This window comes from Eublepharis macularius, chromosome 18 (assembly GCF_028583425.1).
Source record: "Eublepharis macularius isolate TG4126 chromosome 18, MPM_Emac_v1.0, whole genome shotgun sequence".
NCBI lineage: Eukaryota > Metazoa > Chordata > Lepidosauria > Squamata > Eublepharidae > Eublepharis > Eublepharis macularius.
Genome location: NC_072807.1, coordinates 34,128,884 through 34,153,215, shown reverse-complemented (window position 1 = coordinate 34,153,215; position 24,332 = coordinate 34,128,884). Strand labels below are relative to the sequence as shown.

Below are 24,332 nucleotides of genomic sequence, written 5' to 3'. Positions count from 1 at the left end.
GGCCAGGGGCCACCAGGAGTTGCTTGTCTGCAGAGCGCAACATCCTGCAGGGGACGTAATGGAAGAGGTGGTCCCGCAAAAATGAACCAATGAACAAACTGGTTAAAAAAACCCGAGCAAGTGAATACAAACAAAAAATGACCACATGGCATCTTAAACACCTACTGTGCAATCCTATATAGTGTTACTCAAATCTAAACCTTTTGATATAAATGAGATTAGACTGGAGTAAATCTGTATAGAATTGTTGTGTGATACTGCTATCCCCTTAGCTGCTCAGTGATTTAGCAAAACCTGGGATTCCTCAGCCATTACAGGGCTGAATCAGCTGAGCAGACAGGGAAATTTAGTCATATCAGTTATTGTCATGAATTATCTCTGTACTTCTTGTTACAGTTGAATTTTACCTAACTGTACCCCTCCTTGTACTTTGTACGTTCCATGGGCCTTTGATCCTGGTGCCTACGGTGTTTTCCTTCATCGCTCTGTATGCGCATTCATGCAAACCTCAACTGCATGCAAGATAAACACAGCGGCACATTTACAACGGCACTGATTGGCTATAATAATCTGGTGACAGCCATTCTGATGTAGGAAGGCAGGGAGGCCAAGGTTCAAACTCCTACTCTAACAAGTATCAAGTAGGTAGCCATGTAGGTCTGCAGCAGAACAAAAGGATTTGAGTCCAGTGGCATCTTTTAGAGACCAACAAGAGGGTGGTATTGTAGGAAAGGGGTCCCAGATGTTTCGCTAATGATTTAGGAACCATAGACTTCACCATTATGTTGCCTTACATATTATCTGTTGCTTTAAATATGTACTCCTGTGCTTCATGTTGTTTATTGTAAATCCTAGAATTGATTATGTTCTGTTTCAGCAATTCTTCAACCCCATATTGGATCCGTGCTACTGCTATGTTTTTGTAAACTTGTATTCATTTACCCTATGACATTGTTTATGGAAATGACCTTGACATTGTATGGAAATGCCTGCCCTTGTCCTTGCCGCTGATTGTACTAATCCCACACTACGTAATCTGCCTTGAGTCTCAGTGAGAAAGGCAGAATATGAATGACTGAAATCTTTTGATTCTTAAAAACGTACAGCCCGAAAATCTCACGGGTCTCAGGTACCACTGGACTCATCCAGCTACTCTTCCAAGAAGTTCATGCATTGCTGTGGGTCAGATGCTGCACCAATGCGTTTGAATGGGGATTGGCAACGGGTCATGCTCCCATTAGCGGAACCTCATGAAATCGCGCTCTCTCTTTCGGCTGCTAGATGGCAGACGTTATTGCGCTTGCTCATGGGGAATTCAGGAAAGTCGGAACCATTTTGACTGCTTAGTGTTGCTCGGAGTTATTTAGGTGTTGCACCGCAGGCGGAAATCGGGTCGTAGAATCATGGCTGGGTCCGGGCAAAATTCACAGCCGGTAGTGCTGAAGCATCGGCGTACCGCACTCGAACGAGTCGAAAAGTTTGTCTCCGACGTCTATTTCACGGACTGTAACCTCCGGGGCAGGTGCGAAACTCTGGGACGGGTTGGTCCATCGCTAAAATCCGTCCCCCTCATCCGCCTGTTCAGAGCAGAGAACGAGTGTCAAAAAGGTCCATTCGTCGAACATCCTATTTCCCACCATGACCAACCAGAGGCAGTCTCTGGGAAGTCCAACAAGCAGGGCACGAAGGCAAAAGGCAAAAGCCTTCCCTCGATACTGCTTCTTGGAGACTGGTATACTGCCTCTGAAAATGGAAGTTCTATCTAGCCATAAATTAGGGTGGCCAGCTCCAGATTGGGAAATTCCTGGAGATTTGGGGGATGGAATCTGAAGAGGTCAAGGTTTGAGGAAGGGACGGATTACAGCAGGATATAATTTTATACTATAGTTTTAGATTGCCATATTGGTCTATAGTAGAAGAGAAAGATCCGGGTCCAGTAGCACCATAAAGGCCCCCCAAAACAGCTATTTTCTCCAGGGGAACTGATCTCTGTGGCCTAGAGATCACTTGTAATTCCAAGAGATCTCCCACCTCCACCTAGAGGTTGGCAACCCATATCAGCTGCATGATCAAATAGGATTAAGCTGTCTTTCCAAATTATAGGTACTGTTAGTGGTGATTTTTATGCCATCTTGAACTCTTGCCAACCTGTGAACTGACTGTTTATGCCTGAAGTTTGCACGCTTCGACATGAATAGAATTGGGATACAAAACTTGAAATAATCAGACTTTAATGAAGAAAATTCCTTCTCAGTGTAGACTTTTGATTTGCACAGGACTCTTCAAAGAAAATTGCAAGAGCAATTGACTGATTCAGAGTGGGTAATCTTGTTGGTTTTTTTAAACTCAGAAATTCTGGAAGTAAAATACATCAGCATTTTTAATTACTTTAAGCCTTTACCAGTAAAAGTCAGACCAAATATAAATGTATTAAAGTGTTTCTGGGAAATATGCAGGCTCAGACTTTGGCAAGACTCCAACTGAGTGGAATTCTGCACTGAGAATCTCTGTTCATGCCCTTGTTACAAGGTGTTTCAGTCAAGAGATCATCAGCTATTTTTACAATTATTATGGAATATAGTGGAGTTGTCTGAGGTGTGCAGGACCCAAGCTATTTAGCTTAGTAAAGAAAAATAACCATCCAAAGCATAGATGGTACTTGACAGATCCCAGCCAAGAATTAATTAAAAAGAAAAGCAACAAAAAGGAATAGAAAGGAGTTACTTGGAATAATAGAATATAAGGGCAGAATGTGAACTGCACACATGCAAAACAAATAGAAGACTAACACTCTGCAGCACTTGCTTGTGAAGATGTGGCTCCTGTTGTCATTTATGAAGAATGAAAAAGTGCTAAAATGGTTGTATAGATAGAATCAAGCAATGCTACTGAATCACACCATGTTTCCATCAGGGTCGGTATTGCCTACTGACAATATTGTCTACTGGCTGTGGCTCACCGGGGTCTCGGGCAGAGATCTTTCACCCAGTCTTTTCTGATGGAGATGCCATAATTGAACCCAGGGCCTTCTTCATGATAATGTGGTACTCTAACCCTGAGCCACAGACCACATTGAGGGTCTGGTTACTGACCTTACTGTTGCTATGGACTTTCTAAATGGCCTGACTTCTGCATACTTGGCACTGTATTCTAAGATCCTTATCAGTGCAATCCTAAGAAGAGTAACTCCTCTCTAAGCCCATTGAAATCAATGGTTTTATGCTGGAGTAACTCTGTTTAGGATTGCACTGTAAGCCAGGAACACATCTAGTATCAATATAGGTTTGTTTCCCACTTTAGCCAAATGTTTCTGGAACAGCCATCAAATGAAAAATAGCTTCTGGGCCAGAGAGTGGTACAGATTTGTCTTCATGTGGGTCCATAGTTGTGGCTCTAATGCCACATCCCAGAGCTGATATCTTCGCTGTGCCATTTTGCAGGCTGTTTGGAGATACCTGCTCATTGGAATCTCTCTCCTGCTTTGAAACCCCTCGACGGATATCATATGAGGAAGCTGTCAGACAAGAATTCCGGCCTTTCAAAGTTGGGGACTGTTTTGGAAAGACGTAAGTATCCCTTTATAAGACGTAAGTATCCCTTTATAAAAGCATGACAGGAACATAAGAGAGTTCGTGCCCCAGTTGCACTTCTCCCCACACACTAGGGATCATACCACCCATCAAATGGAGGAGCCATTTGCCCAGCCCTCAGAAAGAGAAAGAGCCCCCAAACTGAATCTTGGGTCAAAGCCTGTGATGAGGCAACCTCCACGCATCAAGGAAATCCCAATAAAAGGTGCCGTTTCTTTCAGATGGGAGACTTGTTGGTTTAAAATCGATCTCAGCATCCCCAGAGAGTGGGCAGGCAAAGAAGTACACCTTCAGTGGGAAAGCGATGGCGAGGGAATGGTTTGGAAGGACGCACAGCCTGTTCAGGTGAATGGAAGTCCATCTCAGGTGGTGCACCTTGGGGTTGGTTCTGTTTTCAGTTTTCCTCCTGGATATCTTCAAGCTGGCCATTCTTCATGCAAAGAAGAAGCCTAACAATCCTGCAAGGTACATTACGATGACGGATAAGTACAGAGAGAGTGGTAAGCTTTGTTAAAGATCGGATATTTGAACCTTGTGCTTCCAGATCTTATCCAACGCTAATGATTATGTGACGTCTCAATGCACAAAACTTAAATTCAGTTATATATCACACCCACACATATTTTGTAAGCTGCTTTGAGTCTCATTAATCAGGAGAAATGTTGACTAGAAATTTTTGTAATAAATCAGTAATTTTCTTGACACCGTGGCTTGTTTTGGAACAGAATTTTGAATTGCTTTTGATAGCACAAAATATAAATATCAGTTTATGACTAGCATTATTCTGAGGAGTAACACAACCAAAAATGGCATGTGTAAAAAGAATCCCTGAAGGGACCATAGCTCACTGCTAATGTTTCCATTACCCCATTACCCCAGGCATCGTATTTCAGATGGTAGTTCCCTTCTGCAGTGTGAATGGTTATAATGCACCACCCTGGTAAACAGGTTAACCGAAGAACCTTGCTTCTTTTGCGGACAGGGCTTGACTCAAGAAGGCGAGAAGACCAGCTACATCTTGACAGACTGCCTTAAGGAGAAAGACCCTCACGGGTGAGATAGGAAGCCATCCTCTTGCTTTAGGGGGACTCTCCTGTGTGTGTGTGTCGGTAGGCCAGATGTTCTGGACCTGATGATGATTTCTGATTTATTCTGTTTGCTTTTTAATGGGACCTTGAAGGTGCAATTGGTGGTTATGGGATGGGCAAAGGTTAGGATCTCACAAGGATGACCTAAACTAAAGATCCCTAAACCTATCTGCGGGGGTTTGCCTTGTTGTGAGGGTGCAGCATTCTGCATCTTTAATATCAGAGTGGAAGAAGTTGTTTCTTCTAGGTTCTCCTGGCAGAGTGTACTATGGTGGAAAGAAATGATTGCCATTTCGTCCTCCACGCAAACAGATGCATGCAAAAAGCTATACAAACTAAGGATTTAAGGTGGTAGCGGCTATACAACCGTCCATTACAATGAATGAGAGCAGGTGCAGAATGCAGAGATGCAACAGCATCTATCTCCCCGTTTTAGGAATGAGAAGCAATTCTCCAGTAGTTGTTGGCCAAGAGACCACAGCTCTCTGTTTGCAGTTTACAAGGTGGGGAAGGAATATCCCACCCAGGCCGGGCTAGAATCCCTTTTATTATCAAGTTCTAGGAATTCTCTCTGCCTTCTGTTACACTCTCTGCAGAAGAGCAACTAAAAATTAGCCTCTAGCAAATTTAGGACAACCAACTAAATGTCAAACAACAGTACAATGAGATTACTAATAGCTTCTTGCTTTGGTAGCCTGACCCTGTACGTGGAGGTTGCCTGCAACGGTCTCTTCGGAGCTGGGAAAGGCAGCATGATTGCCCCGCCGGATCCGGACAAGAAGTTCCTCTTGCACAAGGCTGAGCTGGTGGTCTTCAACAAGGATGTCCATGAACTTCTGATAGACTTTGAGATCCTTCTGGATATGGCCAAGGTAAACTCTTTTGTCCTTCCAGGGACATTTTGGGTAACTGGCTACTGGTGAAGAATTCATACTAATACAAATACACACTAATACTAATGCATGCTAATACTGGTGAAGAGTTTGGTGTAGTGGTTAAGAGTGCAGGACTCTAATCTGGAGAGCCGGGTTTGATTCCCCACTCCTCTGCTTGAAGCCAGCTGGGTGACCTTGGGCTAGTCACAGCTTCTAGGAGCTCTCTCAGCCCTTCCCACCTCACAGGGTGTTTGTCATGAGGATAATAACAACACACTTTGTAAACCACTCTGAGTGCGTGTTAAGTCATCCTGAAGGGTGGTATATAAATCCAATGTTGTTGTTGTTGTTCAGATTGGAAGTGTACCATTTTTTCTGCACCAATGTCAAGTTGGGACGGCCCAGCCCTACGCATGTCATCTTAGAATCATCCTGTTACTTCTTAACAAGGTTGCAGGCAGCCATGTCTGTCCATTTAGAAAACATCTAAAACCAACGGCAGCCAGTACAATTGGACAGGAGCTTTTTTTTATTCCTGAGCCTTCTTGACAGATCGCCACCACCCATCAGATGTACTTTCAGAGAACTATTCTGAACAGCAAAAAGAAGTGTGTCAAACTCTTCAGAAAAGGGCGATGATCTGCCTTAACATACCGGCTTGGATCCTCTCTTTTCCTTGCACAGCGTTGTGTTCTGTTGCAGTTCTTCATTGTGAAGCACGTTCCCCCAGTGTTAGGCCCTTTCCTCTCACACGTGTCCAGCATCTGGCAAGAGAAGAGAAATGCCTAGCACTGGAGGAGTACGTCACGCAGCAGAGGATCACCTTTGCCAGAGAGGATCATGCTGCCCATGTGGAAATCAAGAAGCCTCGGCTTCTGAATTTTCCGCTTCCAAAGATGTGATTATGCCCTGTTGGTTAAGCGGTCGGTTTCCTTCCATGCCAGCTGACCCCTCAGTGCCAATGGTAGGCAAACACCTTTGGTTATAATAAACATTGCTCCAAGTTGTAGTTATTTTCTGCCAGCGCTTTGGTGCTTGTGCATCTGCTCCTTTTAACTGGTTCTAGTTGACCAGGAGGATTCTCGCTTGCAAGTTTTAAGACATCTTTTAGTTCTTGACTTCTTCTCAAACGACATATGCACAAACGCCCCAGTTCTTATTGGCGTTATGTTTCGCCAACAAAAACTACCCTTCATTTTCCTGGTACCCCATTAGCAACCAATATCATTAAGCTTATGTTTTGTATTTGGGTATTCAGCTCCTCGGGGAGGAAAACCAGCGGAGCTTCCAGGCACTTTATGCAGCCAATCAGATGGTTAATCTGTGTGATGTCACCAACCCATCGACTTTCCCATTGGTTCACGAAGTGGCCCGTTCGGTCTTTGGTCAGAAGAATGGGGACAGCCAGCACGTCATCCATGCAATGGGACACTGCCACATTGATTCTGGTAAGAGGAGATGCAGATTTCTGAATGCTCATTTGTAGGAACTGGGTCTGGAGGGAACTTCTTGCGCAATTGAGGTGTTGGGCACAGTTTTGTAGACCTGGCAGGGTCTTAAAATGTAAGGAAACGGACTCTAGCTTTACACATTTGTCTAACAGGCGAGCATCAGTCTACCAGGTGCACATACCCATCAGATTTTAAGATCACAGCGTTTTGTCAATCTCAATATCCCTGTTTTGTATAGTCGTATTTTTTTAAAGTTATGTTTTGGAATAATTTGGCAAGGATCAAATTGGCAGAAAATAAGGTGGGAAAGGAATAGAGGGGCAAAGTTGAGCCTCTAAGGTGGGATTCTATGGGGAAAAATATTTCCGATTCTCTTTCTAGCTTGGCTGTGGCCTTACGAGGAGACGATCCGTAAATGTGCACGCAGTTGGGTGACTGTCGTACACCTGATGGAGAAGAACCCAGAGTTCACCTTCGTCTGCTCACAAGTATTATCAGTGTTTATGTGCGCCCATCTTTCGGTCAAGTTCAGACCTATCCCTCGAACTGTTCTGTATCAGAATTCCCACATTCTCGATAAGAGAGGTTGTGACAGTCTCCCTTTGCCGTATGGTCAGTAGAAATGGAAAGATGTCATTCAGAGAGAGTGAAAGTGGTGCGGTGGTTAAAGAACAGGAATAGGATCCCCGCTGTGACATGAACTGTGGTCCAGTGATGGTCTTTCAGCCTAACCTACATTACAGTGTTGTTGTGAGGGTAAAAAGAAGAAGAAAGAGCCCTATACACCACTCTGAACTCCTGGAGGAACGTCGGGACAAAAATACAATAAATATCTTTTTCTCCCCATCTGTGGAGGTGAGGCTGGTGGTGACCAGCGACAGGGCTTTTATAGTGGTGGCACCTGACCTCTGGAAAATCCTCCCACCAGAGACTTGTCTGGTATCTATTTCACTATCCTCTATGCCAAAACAGTTCTCTTTATCCAGTCTTATAATGGAAGTGTTCCCTCGTTTTAACTCTTTTATGGTCTGCTTCTACCCTGAAAGTAGTTTTATATATGTATTTGGGGGTGGAGGAAGGTGCCATCAAGTCATAGCTGACACCATGGTAGTGTTTTCAATGCAGTATATTAACCAAGGTGGTTTGCCATCACTTGGCTGTGCAGCCTTGGTCTTCATTGGAAGTCTCCTATCCAATTACTAACCAAGGTTGACCATTTATTTAGAGAGTTTTTATGTTGCCTCCCCTGGGGAACTGGTCCAAGGCAGCTTACAAAATAACACAGTAAAACACAAACAGTAAAGGTTATAAATTAAAACCCAGCATTTTAAAAAAAACCTACCAGAGAATTTTAAAAAATCATTGAGCTGCTTAAAATGTAATGATTTTCAGCCTGAAAGTACACAGTGACTTTTATAGCTTGTTTTAATATTATTTTGTATCTGTTGCTTGTATGATTTGTTTGTATTTTAATCTTGCGAGCCACCTTTGTGGATGAGGCTAGACAGGCGGCATATATATATTTTCAAAAAAACAAAAGAATCTTTAAGACTAACCAACTTTACTGTAGCATAAGCTTTCGAGAACCACAGTTCTCTTTGTCAGATGCATGTGACGAAGAGAGCTGTGGTTCTCGAAAGTTTATGCTACAGTAAAGTTGGTTAGTCTTAAAGGTGCTACTGGACTCTTTACGATTTTGCTACTACAGACTAATACGGCTAACTCCTCTGGATCTAAGACAAAAGAAGAACCTGAGTCTTGTCTGCTGTTCCTCATATACCATGCGTAAGCCACGAACCTTACCGTTTGCACTGAGCAATGCATCTAAGCTGTCTTCTACAGGCCCAGCAGTTTGAATGGGTGAAGAGCCGCTATCCCGGTCTGTATGCGAAAATTCAAGACTTTGCAAAAGAAGGACGCTTCATCCCTGTTGGCGGCACGTGGGTGGAAATGGTAAGGACGCAGCACCCTAGATCCAGCTCCTCCTTCCCCATAGTCATGGAACTCGGGCTCTTGAGACCAGAAAAGGGGCAACCTGTTGGTTAATAAGGAAGGCACCGGGCAGCTTTTTCTTCTTTTGAAAGGAAGGGACTTCACTGCATCACGGACTGATCTTCCCTCCGATCAATGAGGCCGAACGCAGCAGGATTTTGGCTAATTCCTAGCTGCCGTGATTAATTTTCCAACGAGCGCCTCGAGTGAAAGATAATGCCATCAACGTCTGGAACAAAAAGGGACAAAATGACAGGCTTTAAGGGAGGGCCGTGGCTGAGTGGCAGAGCATCCACTTGGCATGCAGAAGGTCCCAAGTTCAATTCCTGGCATCTTTGAGATCCTGGAGAGCTGCTGCCAGTTTGATTAAACAATATTAATCTCAGTCAGGGCTCATTTCGAGGGGGAACACGCAGGAACGCTGTTCTGGCAGTTCCCCAAAGAGGTCATGTGTCAGGTGGCTCCGCCCACCTGACTCTCGGCCATTTGGGGCCCATTTTGGCCTGGATTGGGGCCAAAACGGCCCGGATCGGGCCTCTGACAGGTGGTGGATCACTTTCTCACTCAGCAGCGGCCCGATCCTGACCATTTGGGGCCCCTTTTCGGCCATTTTCAGCCCCTTTTTGCCATTTCGGGCCCAATTTCGGCCCTGAATGACCAGGATTGGGTCCAAAACAGCCAGAATAGGTGATGTCAGGGGGTGTGGCATATGCAAATCAGTTATACCAATGACACACTTCTGGTGATGTCAAGGGGCGTGGCATATGCTAGTGAGTTATGCGAATGAGTTCCTCCAGCTCTTTTTCTACGAATGACCCCTGATCTCAGTAGACTAAGGGTCTGCCTTGGTGTAAGACAGCTTTGTGTGGCTTGAAAGTGACATAAGTTCTTCCCCAGGATGGGAACCTTCCTAGCGGCGAGTCCATGGTCCGGCAGTTCCTACAGGGACAGCGATTCTTCCAGCAGGAGTTTGGGAAGCTCTGCTCCGAGGTACGATCTTATTTCTCTCCTCCAAGCACTTCCCCTGGATTTGTCTCCAAAGCTGGTATATTCCATGCGCACGGCTGTGTTTTCAGTCCCCACAGTTCTTGCAGCCGGTTCAACATCTGTGCTAGCAGCTTTCTTTCTTTTCTGCCCCCTCTGCTGTTTCGGATATTTTCGGCTACCGCTAGTTGGCGGTTTCTGCCTTGCCACAACAAATGCTTGAGGCTGCTTGAAATGACCTTCTTGCAGCATCAGCTCCATGCTGCGAATTCTTTTGTGCATACTGAATTTTGCTGGTTTGCATGGGTTTGCTTCTCTCTCTCAAAAGAAATGCTCAACGGCCTTTACAGGTGACATCAGAAAAAGGTGCCCATACGCACGATTCATGTGGATGGAAATCATTGGCGGAGGGGTATCGCTTCACTCTGGCTGTACTCTCACAGAGCTTGAAACTTAAAAGTGCAGAGGCATGCCTGTGCAGATGGCTGTAAGTCATTGTGACAGTTAGCTATGCTAGCTGAATGGAACCTGCATATTCAGAGGCAGTCTACCTGCAAATATCAGATGCCCAGCAGGGGAGAGGGCATGTTGCTTCCCGCCCTGCTCGTGAGCCTCCCCAAAGTCGACTCTGGAGCTAAATCAAGAAGGCTTTTATCATGTTCCCTATTACCTCTGACCTCCTCTTCCTCCTGTTTGCTTAACCAGTTCTGGTTGCCGGACACCTTTGGCTACTCGGCTCAGCTGCCCCAGCTGATGCGCGGATGTGGGATACGCCATTTCCTGACTCAGAAGCTTAGCTGGAACCTTGTGAATGCTTTCCCGGTGAGCGAAGATTTTCAGAGAGGCATGGGGGCTAAAGGGGTGCTTACATTGTACAAATAGGCCTACTGGCTTGATGTGATGGTCTGCCCCTTCATTTACTAGCACTTTCCCTTCATTAAATTGTCTTTAAGTCAGGGTCTGCTTTTTTACTTACTTTGTAGAATGGCCCCTGTGTTCTCTGGCTTGCTTCTGGAATTCCTGACAAACATGCACAGGAGAAATTCATTCATTCATTCATTCATTCATTCATTCATTCATTCATTCATTCATTCATTCATTCATTCATTCAAGTTTTATACTGTCCTTCCTTCAAGGAGGTCAGGGTAGCATACATTGTTCTCATCTACTCCATTACAAACCCTGGTCTCCCAAGTCTGAATCTAGCCACTACCCCACACTGTCTGTTGCTTGTTTTCCAGATCTCTTTTATCACTTTTGGGGATCCCAAGAACTGCCACAGCACGTTAGGTAGAAGTCCTGACAAAAGTTTATTTTGGAAGACTCAGTGGATGGGTTTTGTGTTTGCTGTAAACAAAACAGGAAAGGAGTTCCCCCCATCCTCGGCCACCAACCCACGGTCCATTGAGTTTGCAGAACGACCCAGGTTCAGTCCTCAGCATCTCCACTTAAAAGGATCAGGTTCTAGGCGATGGGAAAGACTTCCGCTTTGAAGAACTGCTGCTAGCCAGAGTAGACCGTGCTGACCTTGTTAGATCAATGATCTAACAGCTTCATTTGGGAAGGCAGCTTCATTGGGGCGGGGGGCATATCTCAGTAGCGGAGCACCTGATTGGCATGCAGGAGGTCCCAGATTCAGTCCCAGACAGTAGGTGATGTGAAAGACCCTCTGCCTAAGATCCTGGAGAGCTGCTGTCAGTCTGAGTAGACCAACGGTATGCTTCAGTATAAGGCAGTATAAGTACATAGGAAAGGGTCTGACCTCCCTCTCAGGCGGTTTTGCACTCTCAGCCGTGGCTGTCTTCTCCTGCAGCACAACACCTTTTTCTGGGAAGGCATCGACGGCTCTCGGGTTCTGGCTCACTTCCCGCCGGCAGATTCCTACGGGCTGGCCGGACGCGTGCAGGAGGTGAGTGACGCTGCCACACGTGGTCCTGCTCTATGTCCCTGGAGGAAGCAATGAAAGTATTTTAATGTCACAGTGAGGTGAGCAGTCAAAGAAGGCTTCCGTCGGTTTCGGCAGACAGGGATGGCGAGGTCCAAGAAAAGATCTTGTTACGGCATCTGCCTCTTTGTGCCTCTGTTGTCTGCTCAGTCTCCTGCAGCAACAGGTGGTAATTTGCAAGGGACTAACGCAAGGCAGTGAAGACACTGTACTTGTCGTAGCAGCACCCTAAGCAGAGATCTCCCCCCTCCGTGGAAGACAACGGGTTTAGAAAGCTGTAACTCTGCTTAGAATGGCAGCGCTTGTTCATTTGGGGCTCAGGAGCAGATTTCATGTTGAATGTGTCATGAAACTGATAGCTTATCACGTGCGTGTTGAATCTCCTCCTAGATGTTAAAAACCTTGAAGAACAATCGGGACAAAGGGCGGGTGAACCACAGCGCCGCTTTGTTTGGGTTTGGAGATGGGGGAGGCGGCCCGACGCAGAAGATGCTGGACCGCCTAAAGAGGATGAAGGATACAGATGGCTTGCCCAGGTCAGTCTCTCTGCACAATTCAACTAAAGAAGGAAAACTGTAACGATGGAATCTAGTGTTTAGAAGATCGTAGTTGGACTTAAGAGAGCAGCTTCCCTGAACGGTGGGACGAGAACCTGAAACTGAGGCAGGAGGCTGGAAGACGCTCCAGGGGCGTTGGGATGGGAAGAAGAGGAAGTGGAGGGCTAAGGACCATAAAGCTTTCCCCTCTTCTGGCCTGCAGAGGCGAACAAATCTGGAAAATACACTATTCCCTTTCAGGAGGGTAAAGGTTCCCATTTTTTGCAGTTTGTTGAGCTCCTTTCTTTCTGACTCACAGGGTTCAGATGTCGACTCCTGACCAATTTTTCTCTGCCCTGGAAAAGGCAGAATCCCAGCTGTGCGCTTGGGTTGGAGAGCTGTTTCTAGAGTTACATAACGGCACATACACCACCCATGGACAGGTTAGTGCCCCACAGGAACAGTGGGAAAGGACTTGAGATCGTAGGTGATGCTGGCTCGTTGTACGGTAATGACTTTAAAAAGGACACACACCCTGCCCGTAGAATCCTACATACCGATTAAGCCACGTCTAACCTTTTATCTTGTGAATGATTCTTTGTTCTCGAGCTTGTGTAAACCTCAAACCTCCTTCGTCTCCTTTCGGAGTCAGATTAAAAAGGGGAATCGGGAGTGCGAACGCCTGCTGCATGACATCGAGGTGCTCAGTAGCTTTGCTTTGTCGAGGAAAAGCTCTTTCCGGTACCCGTCTGCCAAGCTGCAGCACCTCTGGAGGTAAACTTGTGAATGTGCTCTTAGAACTGCAAAGTAACAAATTCTGATTTGTGACGGAGCCCCTCCCCCTCCACTCAGCAGCAGGTTTTGGGGGCCCTGGGGGGCTGCGGAGATTTCTTTCAAAAGCTTCTTTCATCTGCCATTGGTTGAATCCAGTCCCAGGACTGCAGGCCAAAAGGTGGAGAGAAATCTCCATGAGTTCTACCACGAATACTGACGCTTGCGCTGTTCGCTAATTGCCAAATATATCTTCATGACCCTGAGGTCTAGAAACTTGCTTTTCAATTGTAGAATGAAAAGATAAATTCCGTATATGGTTTTAGATTCCAGATTCCCATGGAAATCTGCCTATACGAGAACAAGAACCTGAAAAGGTGGGATGGGAGAACCATCCCCTGACACTGGCTAGGCATAATTTTTGCCTTCATGCTTGGAGATATTTCAAGATATGAAGAGCAAGATTTGGGTCCAGTAGCACCTTAAAGACCAGCTAGATTCCCAGGGTATGAGCTTTTGAGAGTCAGAGCTCCGTCAGATATCTTGACAATGTGAGCTTTGACTCTCAAAAGTTCATACTCTGGAAATGTAGTTAGTCTTTAAGGTGCTACTGGACCTGAATCTTGCTCGTCTACTATAGACCAACACGGCCACTCTCCTGAAGATATGAAGAATATCTTTTAAAACCAAGGTGCATTTATTGTGCGCAGAAAACAAGACAGTTATCCTGTTTCTGAGGTCTCATGTGCACTTTCTTTGGCTCAGGTTATTACTCCTGAATCAGTTCCACGACGTGTTGCCAGGCAGCTGTATCCAGTTAGTAGCTGAGGACGCCATGAAATACTATTCCGGTAAGGTGGGAAGCAGGAATTCGAGGATCAAGACTTGATCTCTAGGCTTACCTGCATGAAAACCATTCCCGAAGGATAGTAACCCTGTTAGAGTAACACTATTACAGTAGAAATTCTACAGGAGTCTAGTGTAGCCCCCTAAAGGCTAAACACAGTTTTAGCATAAACCTCAGTGGACTAGAACCCACGTCTTCCAGATCCTAGCCCAACATTCTAACCACTATGCTATGCTGGCTTCAGGTTGGTGGCTCCGTCTCAAGAATATAGAATGTTAAATTTGCTTACTTACTGTGATTTATCACCCAACACACATGGCCAGCTGGCTTTATTTCATTCATCTTTGCAACAGATCTGTCTTCCTGTCTTATCTGATCCTGCCCTACTTCTGGGGAACTCAGATAAGTGTATGTAGCATCCCCCCCTCTTCCCCTTTTATCCTCACAACAGACTTATAAGATGGATTAAGCTGGCAGTGTCACTGGCCCAAGGGCACTTATGTAGAACTCACGTAGAACTGAGTTCTACATGAGTGTAAGAACAGCGTTGCTGGATCAGACCCAGAGGATTGTCCCCCCCCCTTCCTTTCCTCTCCCCCCGTGTAGGCTGGGGGTCTGTTGTTTGGTGAAGACCATCATCTCGGGGACTGAAATCTGTATTTTATCATTGTATGTTTTTCGCTGGATTTTAACTCGTATCTTATTGTTGATGTAACCTGCCCTGAGCCTGCTTGCGGGGAGGGTGGGATAAAAATCAAACAACAACAACAACACTCCAACAGCCTGTTCCCTACCAGCCGTCTTCCAAATCTCCTTAGAGAATTGACTACATTTTCTAATATACCCGGTACCCCTTAACTTGCTTCTGATGGGTATGTGTCCTCTTCTTAAAGACCTCATCCTTCCTCCCCAGAAATTCGTGATGCTGGAGATCACCTTCTGACGGATGCTTTGCAGTCTTTGCTCGGAGACCTGTTGAGCAAAGATCAAGAGACGGCGGAAAGCATCCTTATTGTCAACACGTTGCCATGGGAACGAACGGAAGTAGTCTCCAAAAGAGGACCAGGTGGATCTGAGACTTTCGGTAATCACGGTCCCCCGACTACCTAGCTGATAAAAAGACTAATAACTTTGCAAGCACTTCTGTCTAAAGTTAATAGTGCCATTCAAGAAAGAAATTTTTAAAACTGAGCAGGTTTTGTACCTCTTTTTTCCAGCATTGGTGACAGTTCCCAGCATGGGTTATTGTGCCGTTCGGGATTCGTTATCTCCTCCACATCCCGTCACAGTTACCAAAGCGGTCAGTTGCTTTTATGGGATTTAGTAAAAAAAAAATCTGAGTAATACCCCCGTGTGGAGGGAAGCTGTTGATCTCAGGAAGGCAAAAGTTTCCCTCTTACAAATTTGCACGGGCTCAGGGTTTCCTTTTCGCTGCGGCCTGGGCAAAGAACCTACCCAAACTTTCTCTGCAGGCGGACGGTTCAATTACCATGGAGAATGGTGTTATCCAAGTCCGTCTGGATAGTACGGGACGTGTGACCTCGCTTCGTTTAATTCATTCCGAGAGGTACTTTTAAATCCATTAGGAACTTCATCCAATCCTAACTTCATCCTGTCTGAATTAACTTAAACTAAGTAGACACCACCGACTTTGAATGGCCAATAATCTAAACTGTGTTAAGACCAGGGCTTTTTTTCAGCAGGAACGCAGTGGAACGGAGTTCCGGCACCTCTTGAAAATGGTCACATGGCCAGTGGCCCCTCCCCCTGATCTCCAGACAAAGGGAAGTTTAGATTGCCCTCTGTGCAGCAACATGGAGGGCAATCTAAACTCCCCTATGTCTGGAGATCAGGGGGCGCAGCCACCAGACATGTGACCATTTTCACTGAGGGCGATTTAAACTTTAAAAAACTCCCCCCTTGTTCCAGCTGACCCAATGTGACATCATTGTGCGGTCCTGAGTTCCATTACTGAGTTCCACCACCTCTTTTCCCAGGAAAAAAAACCCTGGTTAAGACTATTGGTTTATCAAGGTCAGTTTCATCTACTTATCCTGGCAGCACGTCTCCAAGGTATCGGGCAGAGGTTTTTCACATCGCCTGCTTCCTAGTCCTTTCAACAGGGGATGCCGGGAATTGAACCTGGGGCCTTCTGCATGCAAAACAGAGGCTCTTCCACTGAGCCACAGCCCCTCCCCTGTATCTGGTACAAATCCTTGACTGCTCTGAACTGTCATTTCAGAGAGACTGTCCCTGAAGGTAGCCATGCCAATCAGTTTGTGATCTTTGATGACGTTCCTTTGTACTGGGATGCCTGGGATGTGATGGATTATCACCTGGAGACCAGGTAGGGGCTTGTCGCCATAGAGACACAATTTAGTATTTCTGAAAACCCAGCCTTATGGGCTTGCAGCAAACTTTCCAGGAAAAATAACCCAAGGAGCTTCGTTTTGCATGGACGGGTCGCTGCACATCATGGTGAGTGGAAAGAATAACCTTCATGTTTGGAGACCGCGATAATGAATAGTGGAATAGTTATTTTGTAAAAAAATATTTTTTTATTTTTAAAACAGATAAAAAAGGGTACAGAAAGAAAAAGAGAAAGGGGAACAAAAATTAAAAAGAGAAAATTGAAGATTATGTGTTACAAGGACTGTCAAAATACAATGACCGTATAACATTTAAAATATAGTTTTCGGATATACAGCACAAACAAAACCTCATTATTAAATCAACCAGTACTTGTAAACTATATAGTCGGATTGACTTAGATGAAAAAATCATTTAGCATTAGCTAATATTATAATTTTTAAAACATGATATGGATATATATTTATTTTATAATTATTATAATTAAGAAAAGTTAAGATTATTATAATGAAAAAAAGTTCAGATACCTCTTACAAAGACTGTTAAAAATATTGTTATGATCAAATCTGTGATTCTCCCTCAACAGGGCAGTTGAAGGTTAAAATGCTGCCCCACAGACAGACCCTTTGTTATAACTTGCATAGGCTTTTCATATGTAAATTCAAAACAGTTCACATTATTTGTGTCCTCGGTCATGAGAATCAGAAACATGGTGTTCTTTAAACAAAACCCATCCCCTTCTCCTGCTTATAATACTGAAGCAAATATTTCCTTGTAATTCTCTCTTTCAGGAAACTCGTCACACAACTCCTGAACCCCCTGGAAATTGTCCTACCAGGTGGACTACGAGGCAGTGTGAAATTCTCCTTGCGGATCAGCGAGAAGAGCTTCCTTACCCAAGAGATCATCTTGGATGCTGCGTGCCCATGTGTCCGCTTCCAAACCCAGGTTGGGTGAGGCCCATGGGGGAAAGCACCAAAGCAAATGGACCTCAGAAAGGAAGTGGTGGGAGCTGGGAAACCTTCAGATCGCTTCTCTAGCAGGACAGATAGGAGCCTTATGACAAAACCTGTGTTCAGAATACCTTTAATACAGGCCAGGATAAATAAGGCAGTGTGTGTTCTGTGCAAGTACAAAGTTGATTCAGGGGACAGAATTGTGGACCCTAAGAATCTTAGGTTTCATTTAAAACATGAGCAAGTTTCTAGTCCTTAAGACAGAGAAGAGAGACTTAACAGGCAATGGTGTGTGCGTGTGGCAATCAGATGGATTCATAACCTTTCATGGCACTTTTGAGTATCTCTGTGAACAGATACAGAAGATAAACTATGCAAAATGATCAAATATATTCAAATTTGCACAGCATCCGTGACGGATTTTGGTGCAGGATCTGAATTCTTTTTGTCCATGATAATGCTCTTTCCTGTTATCAGCATTTGGACATTATGGCTTTCTGTCCCCTCTCCCAATCTGAAAATTTCACTTTACTCCAGCCTTAAATGGGACCCCCTTTTTCTTTGCTCTTTAAGAAGTGCTCTGAAACAAGAATGTCAAGTCAGTTTATGTTATGCGATTACGACTTCCTGGTTCTGATTGCTTGTTCAGGCAAACCTGAAGTTTGCAGAGCCGGGACACCATTAAACAAACTTGGGAGCAACCAGGACAGCAGGAAACTGTTGAGGGAGAAGACGGGGGGCCCTCCTGTCCCCCCTCCGATGATCAGTCCCCCATCTTGCCATCCACAGGTTGATTGGAACGAAGCTCACAAGTTCCTCAAGGTGGAATTTCCAGCCAAGGTTCGGAGTCCAAATGCGACATACGAGATCCAGTTTGGCCACCTGCAGAGACCAACGCATTGGAACACGTCCTGGGACTGGGCCCGGTTTGAGGTGTGGCTCCGGTTGGCTCCTTCAGCTCAGCACTCAGATCAATACGGCCAGATCCCCTACAGATCATTCCCCCTCCCATTTTAGACTGCCTACACCATCTAGGGATCATTTTTTAAAGCACCTGCATGGGGTAGTGTTCTGGGTGTGGGATCTAAACCGGGAAACCTAGTTCCAGTCATTGCATTGCAGGAGACCAGTTGCATTCAGGCATTTCACCGTGGTTAAAGAGAAATGTGCGCAATCCTGATTTTTTGCTGGTTTTGGGCACATGCCCTCCTCCCTGCACTGAGAACATTAATTCGGGTTATTTGCAATGTGCACATGTAGACACATTCATTCATTCATTCATTGGCCACCTTTCTCGTATATCCAAGGCGGATCACGCAGGGCAAGTGAAAATACAATATAGTCAACTGCTAAGACATTCACTGAGCAAAGTACAGTAACAAACAACATGAGTTAAATAGACTATTTCTTCCCATCACCAACCAACCAGGATTATAAACCACAGTTTGATCCAGGATTCATTTTCCAGTTTGTGGGAGAAAGCTGACTCGGGTTAACCCACGTATTTCATTCACACAATATAGGGGAGAGTGAGTTTTTCGTTGTGATTCTCTTTATCATTAGGGAGAAGTGAGGCACATACACAAGATTAGCACCAAGAGAACGTTGTGCACATTTTTCTTTAACAAATACAGCCATAGTTGCAGGATTCTGACCTGGGAGGTGGAACGCAAGTTGTATTTAATTTTTTACCATTCCATCACCTGTTGTGGAGCGCATTAAAGTGCCTCTGCTCAGTTGTAGAGCTGACCTTGAGACCTGCTGATGTTGCTTTCTTTCAAGGTGTGGAATCACAAATGGATGGACCTCTCCGAGCATGGGTTCGGGGTCGCACTGCTGAATGACTGCAAATACGGCTGCTCTGTCCGCAGCAACGTGATGAGCCTCTCCTTGTGAGTGGGGAAGTAGCAGGCTATTGGGAGCAAAGGGGTGGCATCTCGATTCTCTATCATACAGTGTTTCTTGGCTCCCACCAATGCAGGTCAGTCGTCTTATCCCAAAATAGTAAAGAATCCAGTAGCACCTTTAAGACTAACCAACTTTATTGTAGCATAAGCTTTCGAAAACCACAGCTCTCTTTGTCAGACGAACGAAGAGAGCTGTGATCCTGAGGAGTTAGCCGTGTTAGTCTGTAGTAGCAAAATCAAAAAGAGTCCAGTAGCACCTTTAAGACTAACCAATTTTATTATAGCATAAGCTTTCGAGAATCAAGTTCTCTTCATCAGATGCCTGATCAAAACATCTGATCAGGCATCTGATGAAGAGAACTTGATTCTCGAAAGCTTATGCTATAATAAAATTGGTTAGTCTTAAAGGTGCTACTGGACTCTTTTTGATTTTGAAGAGAGCTGTGGTTCTCGAAAGCTTATGCTACAATAAAGTAGGTTAGTCTTAAAGGTGCTACTGGACTCTACTATTTTGCAACTACAGACTAATGTGGCTAACTCCTCTGGTCTTATCCCAGTGATGCACATTCATCTATTTCTATACAAATAAGGGACAACAGAGGGGAATCAAATGTGCTGTCATCAGGGTTCAATGACCACCAGGGATAGGAGACAGCAGGCAGAACTGTGTCTATTTTGGGGGCTCCACCTCCACACAGAAGTCTGAAATGGATGCAGCATCTCCAGCAGCAATCTCAGATTTCATTTTTTTTTTAAATGCCAAAGATAGGGACGCTGTTTTAAATTGCATTTTCACTGTTTTCTTAGTGCTGTTAACTGCCTCTGGAGAGCATGGGTTGCTGTTGTTGTTATTAATAGTCCACCTTTCTCACTGAGATCCAAGACAGATTACACACTGCGAGCGAAAATCAATAGAATAGAATAGAACAGAACAGCTAGGACATTCCCTGAGCAAAGTACAATAATGAACAACTGTTAGGGCATTCAGTGGAAGAGATACAATAGGGTATGGTAGCAGCAAATTTGGAAAACAAGCACAGAGCCGAGCGGAGATGAAATCTTTCTACATAACTAATTTACACGGCACATTTAGGAACATGGAAACTCCCTAATAGGAGCATATCGACATCAGCAGACAGTACCCAGTAGCGTAGTCTATAGTTCCTACTAAGGCAAGCCATTCCCTCTCCAGCCTCCGTTCCCCCATCTACAATACGGGGATAAAATTAAGCAAGGTTGTCTACGTGAAGCATTCCAAATCTGGGACCAAAAGCTACCTTCTAACAAGGTCAGCATGGTCTACTCTGGCTAGCAGCAGCTCTTCAAATCTGAGGTCTTTCCCATCACCTTGAACCTGATCCTTTTAACTGGAGATGCTGCGGATTGAACCTGGAATTTTCTGCTTGTGTTAAATAACAAGGTTGACCATACAAACCGATGATTCCCCCTGTTTTTCCTCCAAGGTTAAGGGCACCTAAGTCACCTGACGCCACTGCTGATATCGGACGCCACCAATTTACCTACGCGGTAATGCCTCATATGGGTGAGTTTTGAGAAACTGACTTTTAAGGAGTTTTTCCAAGGGATTTGGCAGTATCCTCCAAGCCTAGATAGACGGTGGGGAGGAGCCGATTCCCCTTTTGGCCACAGGGCTGCATTGACAATGATGGTGCCTGTATTACAAATGTGAAGCTTATTGCAGCCACCCTGCTACCATCTTCCACGCAGGTTCCTTCCAGGAGGCCGGGGTGATCCAGAAAGCTTACAACCTGAACTTCCCTCTTCGTACGGCACCCAGTGCCTCAGAGCAGCACCTGGCCTGGAGCGCGTTCTCTGTGGAATCCCCCGCTGTTGTTCTGGAGACTGTCAAGCAGGTACTTCATTTTATTTTTCTTTTATCCCCCAGCCACGCTCAGTGGAAGAGGAGAAGTGTGGTCCCATATTGCAGGTGGAGTCAGGGCTAAGCCCAGGCGGACTTTGTTGCATTGCCTGAGCCGCGTGCTGAGATTCTCAGATTTTCTTCTAAAAGCCAGCTTCTAAGCCCAGCATCCTAAATTCCTTGGGGGAAGGATGAGATAAAACGCTGCATGGGCAGCGTTGTGCTGATTCTAAGGAGCCTTTTTCTTCCCTTCTGTCCAGGCCGAGGACAGGTCAGACGCTCTGGTGATCCGACTGTACGAGTCGCACGGCAGCACCCTCGTCACCTGGCTCCGGACATCCGTCCCCGTCCAAGAGGCAGTGCTGTGAGTATGTAGTGTGGCGGTGTTGGGGACGTTCCAACAGTAACTTGTGCCAACAGCTCCACGTCTTATGCTCTTCTCTTCCTTTTAGGTGTGACCTCTTGGAACGACCCTGTCTTGGGAGTTCTCTGCCATTGGTGGAGCCACGTGGCATAAAGCTTTCCTTCACGCCATTCCAAGTGCAATCGGTCCTGCTGATCTTGAAACGGCAGGACAGCCCTTGAAGGAGTGGCGAACACCTATTCCTCCTCTTCATTATTTTCTTTCTGGGGTGGGGACGGGGTGTGTGGCTGAACTCAAGCCGGAGAAACCACGTTCGTGCTTGGGAAAGGACTGCAGGAATTGTAGCGAGGATCCAAAGTGCTCTGGCATGGAGGGGCTTTGAACGGACTTCAGCACCAGCTGGCTGAAGTCAGTTCGCCCAAAGCAAGCGGTGGCTGCTTGGCCCACTCTAAAGGAGGATTTCCCCTCCCTCGTGTGACACAGGCCCTTGAATCCAGTTACCCGTGACTTGCCTTAGTCTGGCAGGAATCAATTTCATAGGAAGGGTTGCTTTGACTAGGAAATAAATACTTTAAGGAACAGGTGGAAAGTAATGCAAAGCAGTTATCTAAGTTTATATGCGGGTGGACAGCGATGCCCACTGGTAGAACAGGCTCTGTTTAACATCCCAATATAGGACGAACTCTGCCGGATCAGTCTATGGAGTCAAGCATCCTGTTTCACACAGCGGCCAAGCAGCTGGCATGGAAGGCCCAATGAACGGGCACGGAGGGAGAGGCCTTCCCCTGCTGCCACCTCCCGGCATTGGTGTTCCGAGTTTTGCTGCCACTGGATATGGAGGCTGATTCCGCACACGTTGGATAATGTGTTGACACTGAGAGATCTCTCAGTGTCACAGTGTGGAGAAGATGTTGGCAGGTAATTTAGAACCTCCTCAGGATACACTGAAGCCTCCCTCCATTAGCATCCCACACCCTGGGAAACTCTTACAGGATGACTCAGCCCAAACCCACCTTCCTGAGTAGATATAAATTACCTGCCAACATCTTCTCCACACTGTGACACTGAGAGATCTCTGTCTTTCGGTGCTACATCTCTGAAGATACCAGTCACAGCTGCTGGCGAAACGTCAGGAACTACAATGCCAAGACCACGGCGATACAGCCCGGAAAACCCACAACAACCATCGTTCTCCAGCCGTGAAAGCCTTCTACAATATATCACTTTATCAATTGTTTGAGGTGGATTTTTTGTTCCACACACAAAAAAATCCATTCCAAATGATCTATAAAGAGGATTGGAAGTGCATTATCCAACGTGTGCGGAATCACTCGGAGACTCCCCTCAGTCACCATCGATGGACCAAATCTCCATGAATCTGTCTAACCCGCTTTTAAAGCCATCAGTGCTCGTGACCCTCAGTGCACTTTCACTGAATTCCACCATTTAAATACTCACTGAGTAAAGAAGTATTTTCTTTTTTCTGTCCTGAACCTGTTTCCCACATCTTGAGTACCCCCGAGTTCCAGGAAAAAATGCTTCTTCTATCCACTTTCTACATCCCATGCATGATTTTATAAACCTCTATCGTATTTCCCCTTAGACATTTTTTTTTCTAGATTGAAAGGCCCAGGAAAGGATTGCCAACCGCTTAATCATTAAATACTTTAATGATACTGCTCATGCAGCCTACTTGGCTCTGAGCAGTGCCACACTAGAATTAGAATTAAAAGGAAAAGTTTTTAATATATAGTCTGTATTAATCATTGCGGTTGCCATCCTCTGTACTTTTTCCAACACCTGCGGCAGTAATATAGCATGGCATAGTGGTGGTTAGAGTGTTGGACTAGGACCTGGGAGACCCAGGTTCGAATCCCCACTCTGCCACAGAACTTCCTGAGTGACCTTGGGTCAGTCATACTCTCTCAGCCTAACCTACCTCGCAGGGTCGTTGTGAGGATAAAATGCAGAGGAAGAAAGCAGCTTTGTGGTTCTTGTTGCGGAGAAAGGAATAAATGAAATAAACGAATAGTGATCTTGAATAGTTTGGCCTACATTTTGTTAGTAGTTTGGACTGGGCGCATCAAAACAGTGCTAAGAGCAAGGCCCCTACAGTCTTTTAAAGGCTTTTCTGGCTGGAAATCTGGTTTTACAATACAAGTAAGACACACCAAAGAAGGAAGGTTTCTGTGAAAAAAATAGTTTTATTCATATCAAAAATCATACCCTGAAAAGCATTTTAAAATTTAATTCACAAAGAGATTTGGCTTGCAAAGCATTTGACTGAAGTAACCATTAAAAACCTATTTCTGTGCCGAAGCTAGAGAAGGGTACTTTAAAGCAAATCAGATTCTGTTCATTTCAGAATGGAAGACATTTCAGTTTGTTCTAGAAGTGCAGTTTGCATGCGGCTTGCTTGATTATGATAAACGATCACTCCCAGAAATGGCACATAGGAGGAGATGTTGTACCTCGTTCACTATTCCTAATCCAATTCTTCACAATTCTGGTTTTGGTCTCAATACCCATACCTAATTTCATATAAATATGCAACTCCCAAGCAGGAAAAAGGGAGGCGTCCATTCTTGGGACAAGGGAATGAATGGAAGGCAGTACTTATTCTTGGCTATGTTAACACACAACAGCTGTAAGATTCTGGCAAGGAGCCGTCTCATCCCTTCACACAAACTAGCTGCAGTTCTACTGTGGCAGAAAACAATCCCATGCTAATCTCACAATTGAATGTCACTGCTGTACCTAAGTACAGAAATCCTAAC

General features: G+C 45.3%; 1 protein-coding gene across 1 annotated transcript; it reads left to right on the top strand.

Annotated features, from left to right (window-relative positions):
• The first annotated feature begins 1,395 nt into the window (after window positions 1-1,395).
• MAN2C1 (mannosidase alpha class 2C member 1) lies at window positions 1,396-23,716 on the top strand. Its single transcript, XM_055002807.1, has 26 exons — window positions 1,396-1,522; window positions 3,441-3,566; window positions 3,812-3,935; window positions 4,573-4,643; window positions 5,373-5,550; window positions 6,812-7,001; window positions 7,386-7,492; window positions 8,847-8,957; window positions 9,894-9,986; window positions 10,686-10,802; window positions 11,794-11,889; window positions 12,316-12,461; window positions 12,781-12,904; window positions 13,114-13,235; window positions 13,998-14,083; window positions 14,993-15,163; window positions 15,297-15,379; window positions 15,552-15,646; window positions 16,322-16,426; window positions 17,241-17,397; window positions 18,195-18,338; window positions 19,188-19,297; window positions 20,776-20,855; window positions 21,041-21,186; window positions 21,452-21,555; window positions 21,644-23,716. The coding sequence occupies exons 1-26, from the start codon at window positions 1,404-1,406 to the stop codon at window positions 21,774-21,776; spliced, it is 3,138 nt and encodes a 1,045-aa protein (XP_054858782.1). The 5' UTR covers window positions 1,396-1,403; the 3' UTR covers window positions 21,777-23,716.
• Window positions 23,717-24,332: the final 616 nt, after the last annotated feature.

Excerpts from the sequence above, each read along its gene's own strand:
- MAN2C1 (XM_055002807.1), top strand. The coding sequence starts at position 1,404 with ATGGCTGGGTCCGGGCAAAATTCACAGCCGGTAGTGCTGAAGCATCGG. Across the intron at positions 10,803-11,793 it reads ACCTTGTGAATGCTTTCCCG|CACAACACCTTTTTCTGGGA; the intron begins GTGAGCGAAGAT and ends CTTCTCCTGCAG. Across the intron at positions 20,856-21,040 it reads CGCGGTAATGCCTCATATGG|GTTCCTTCCAGGAGGCCGGG; the intron begins GTGAGTTTTGAG and ends TCTTCCACGCAG.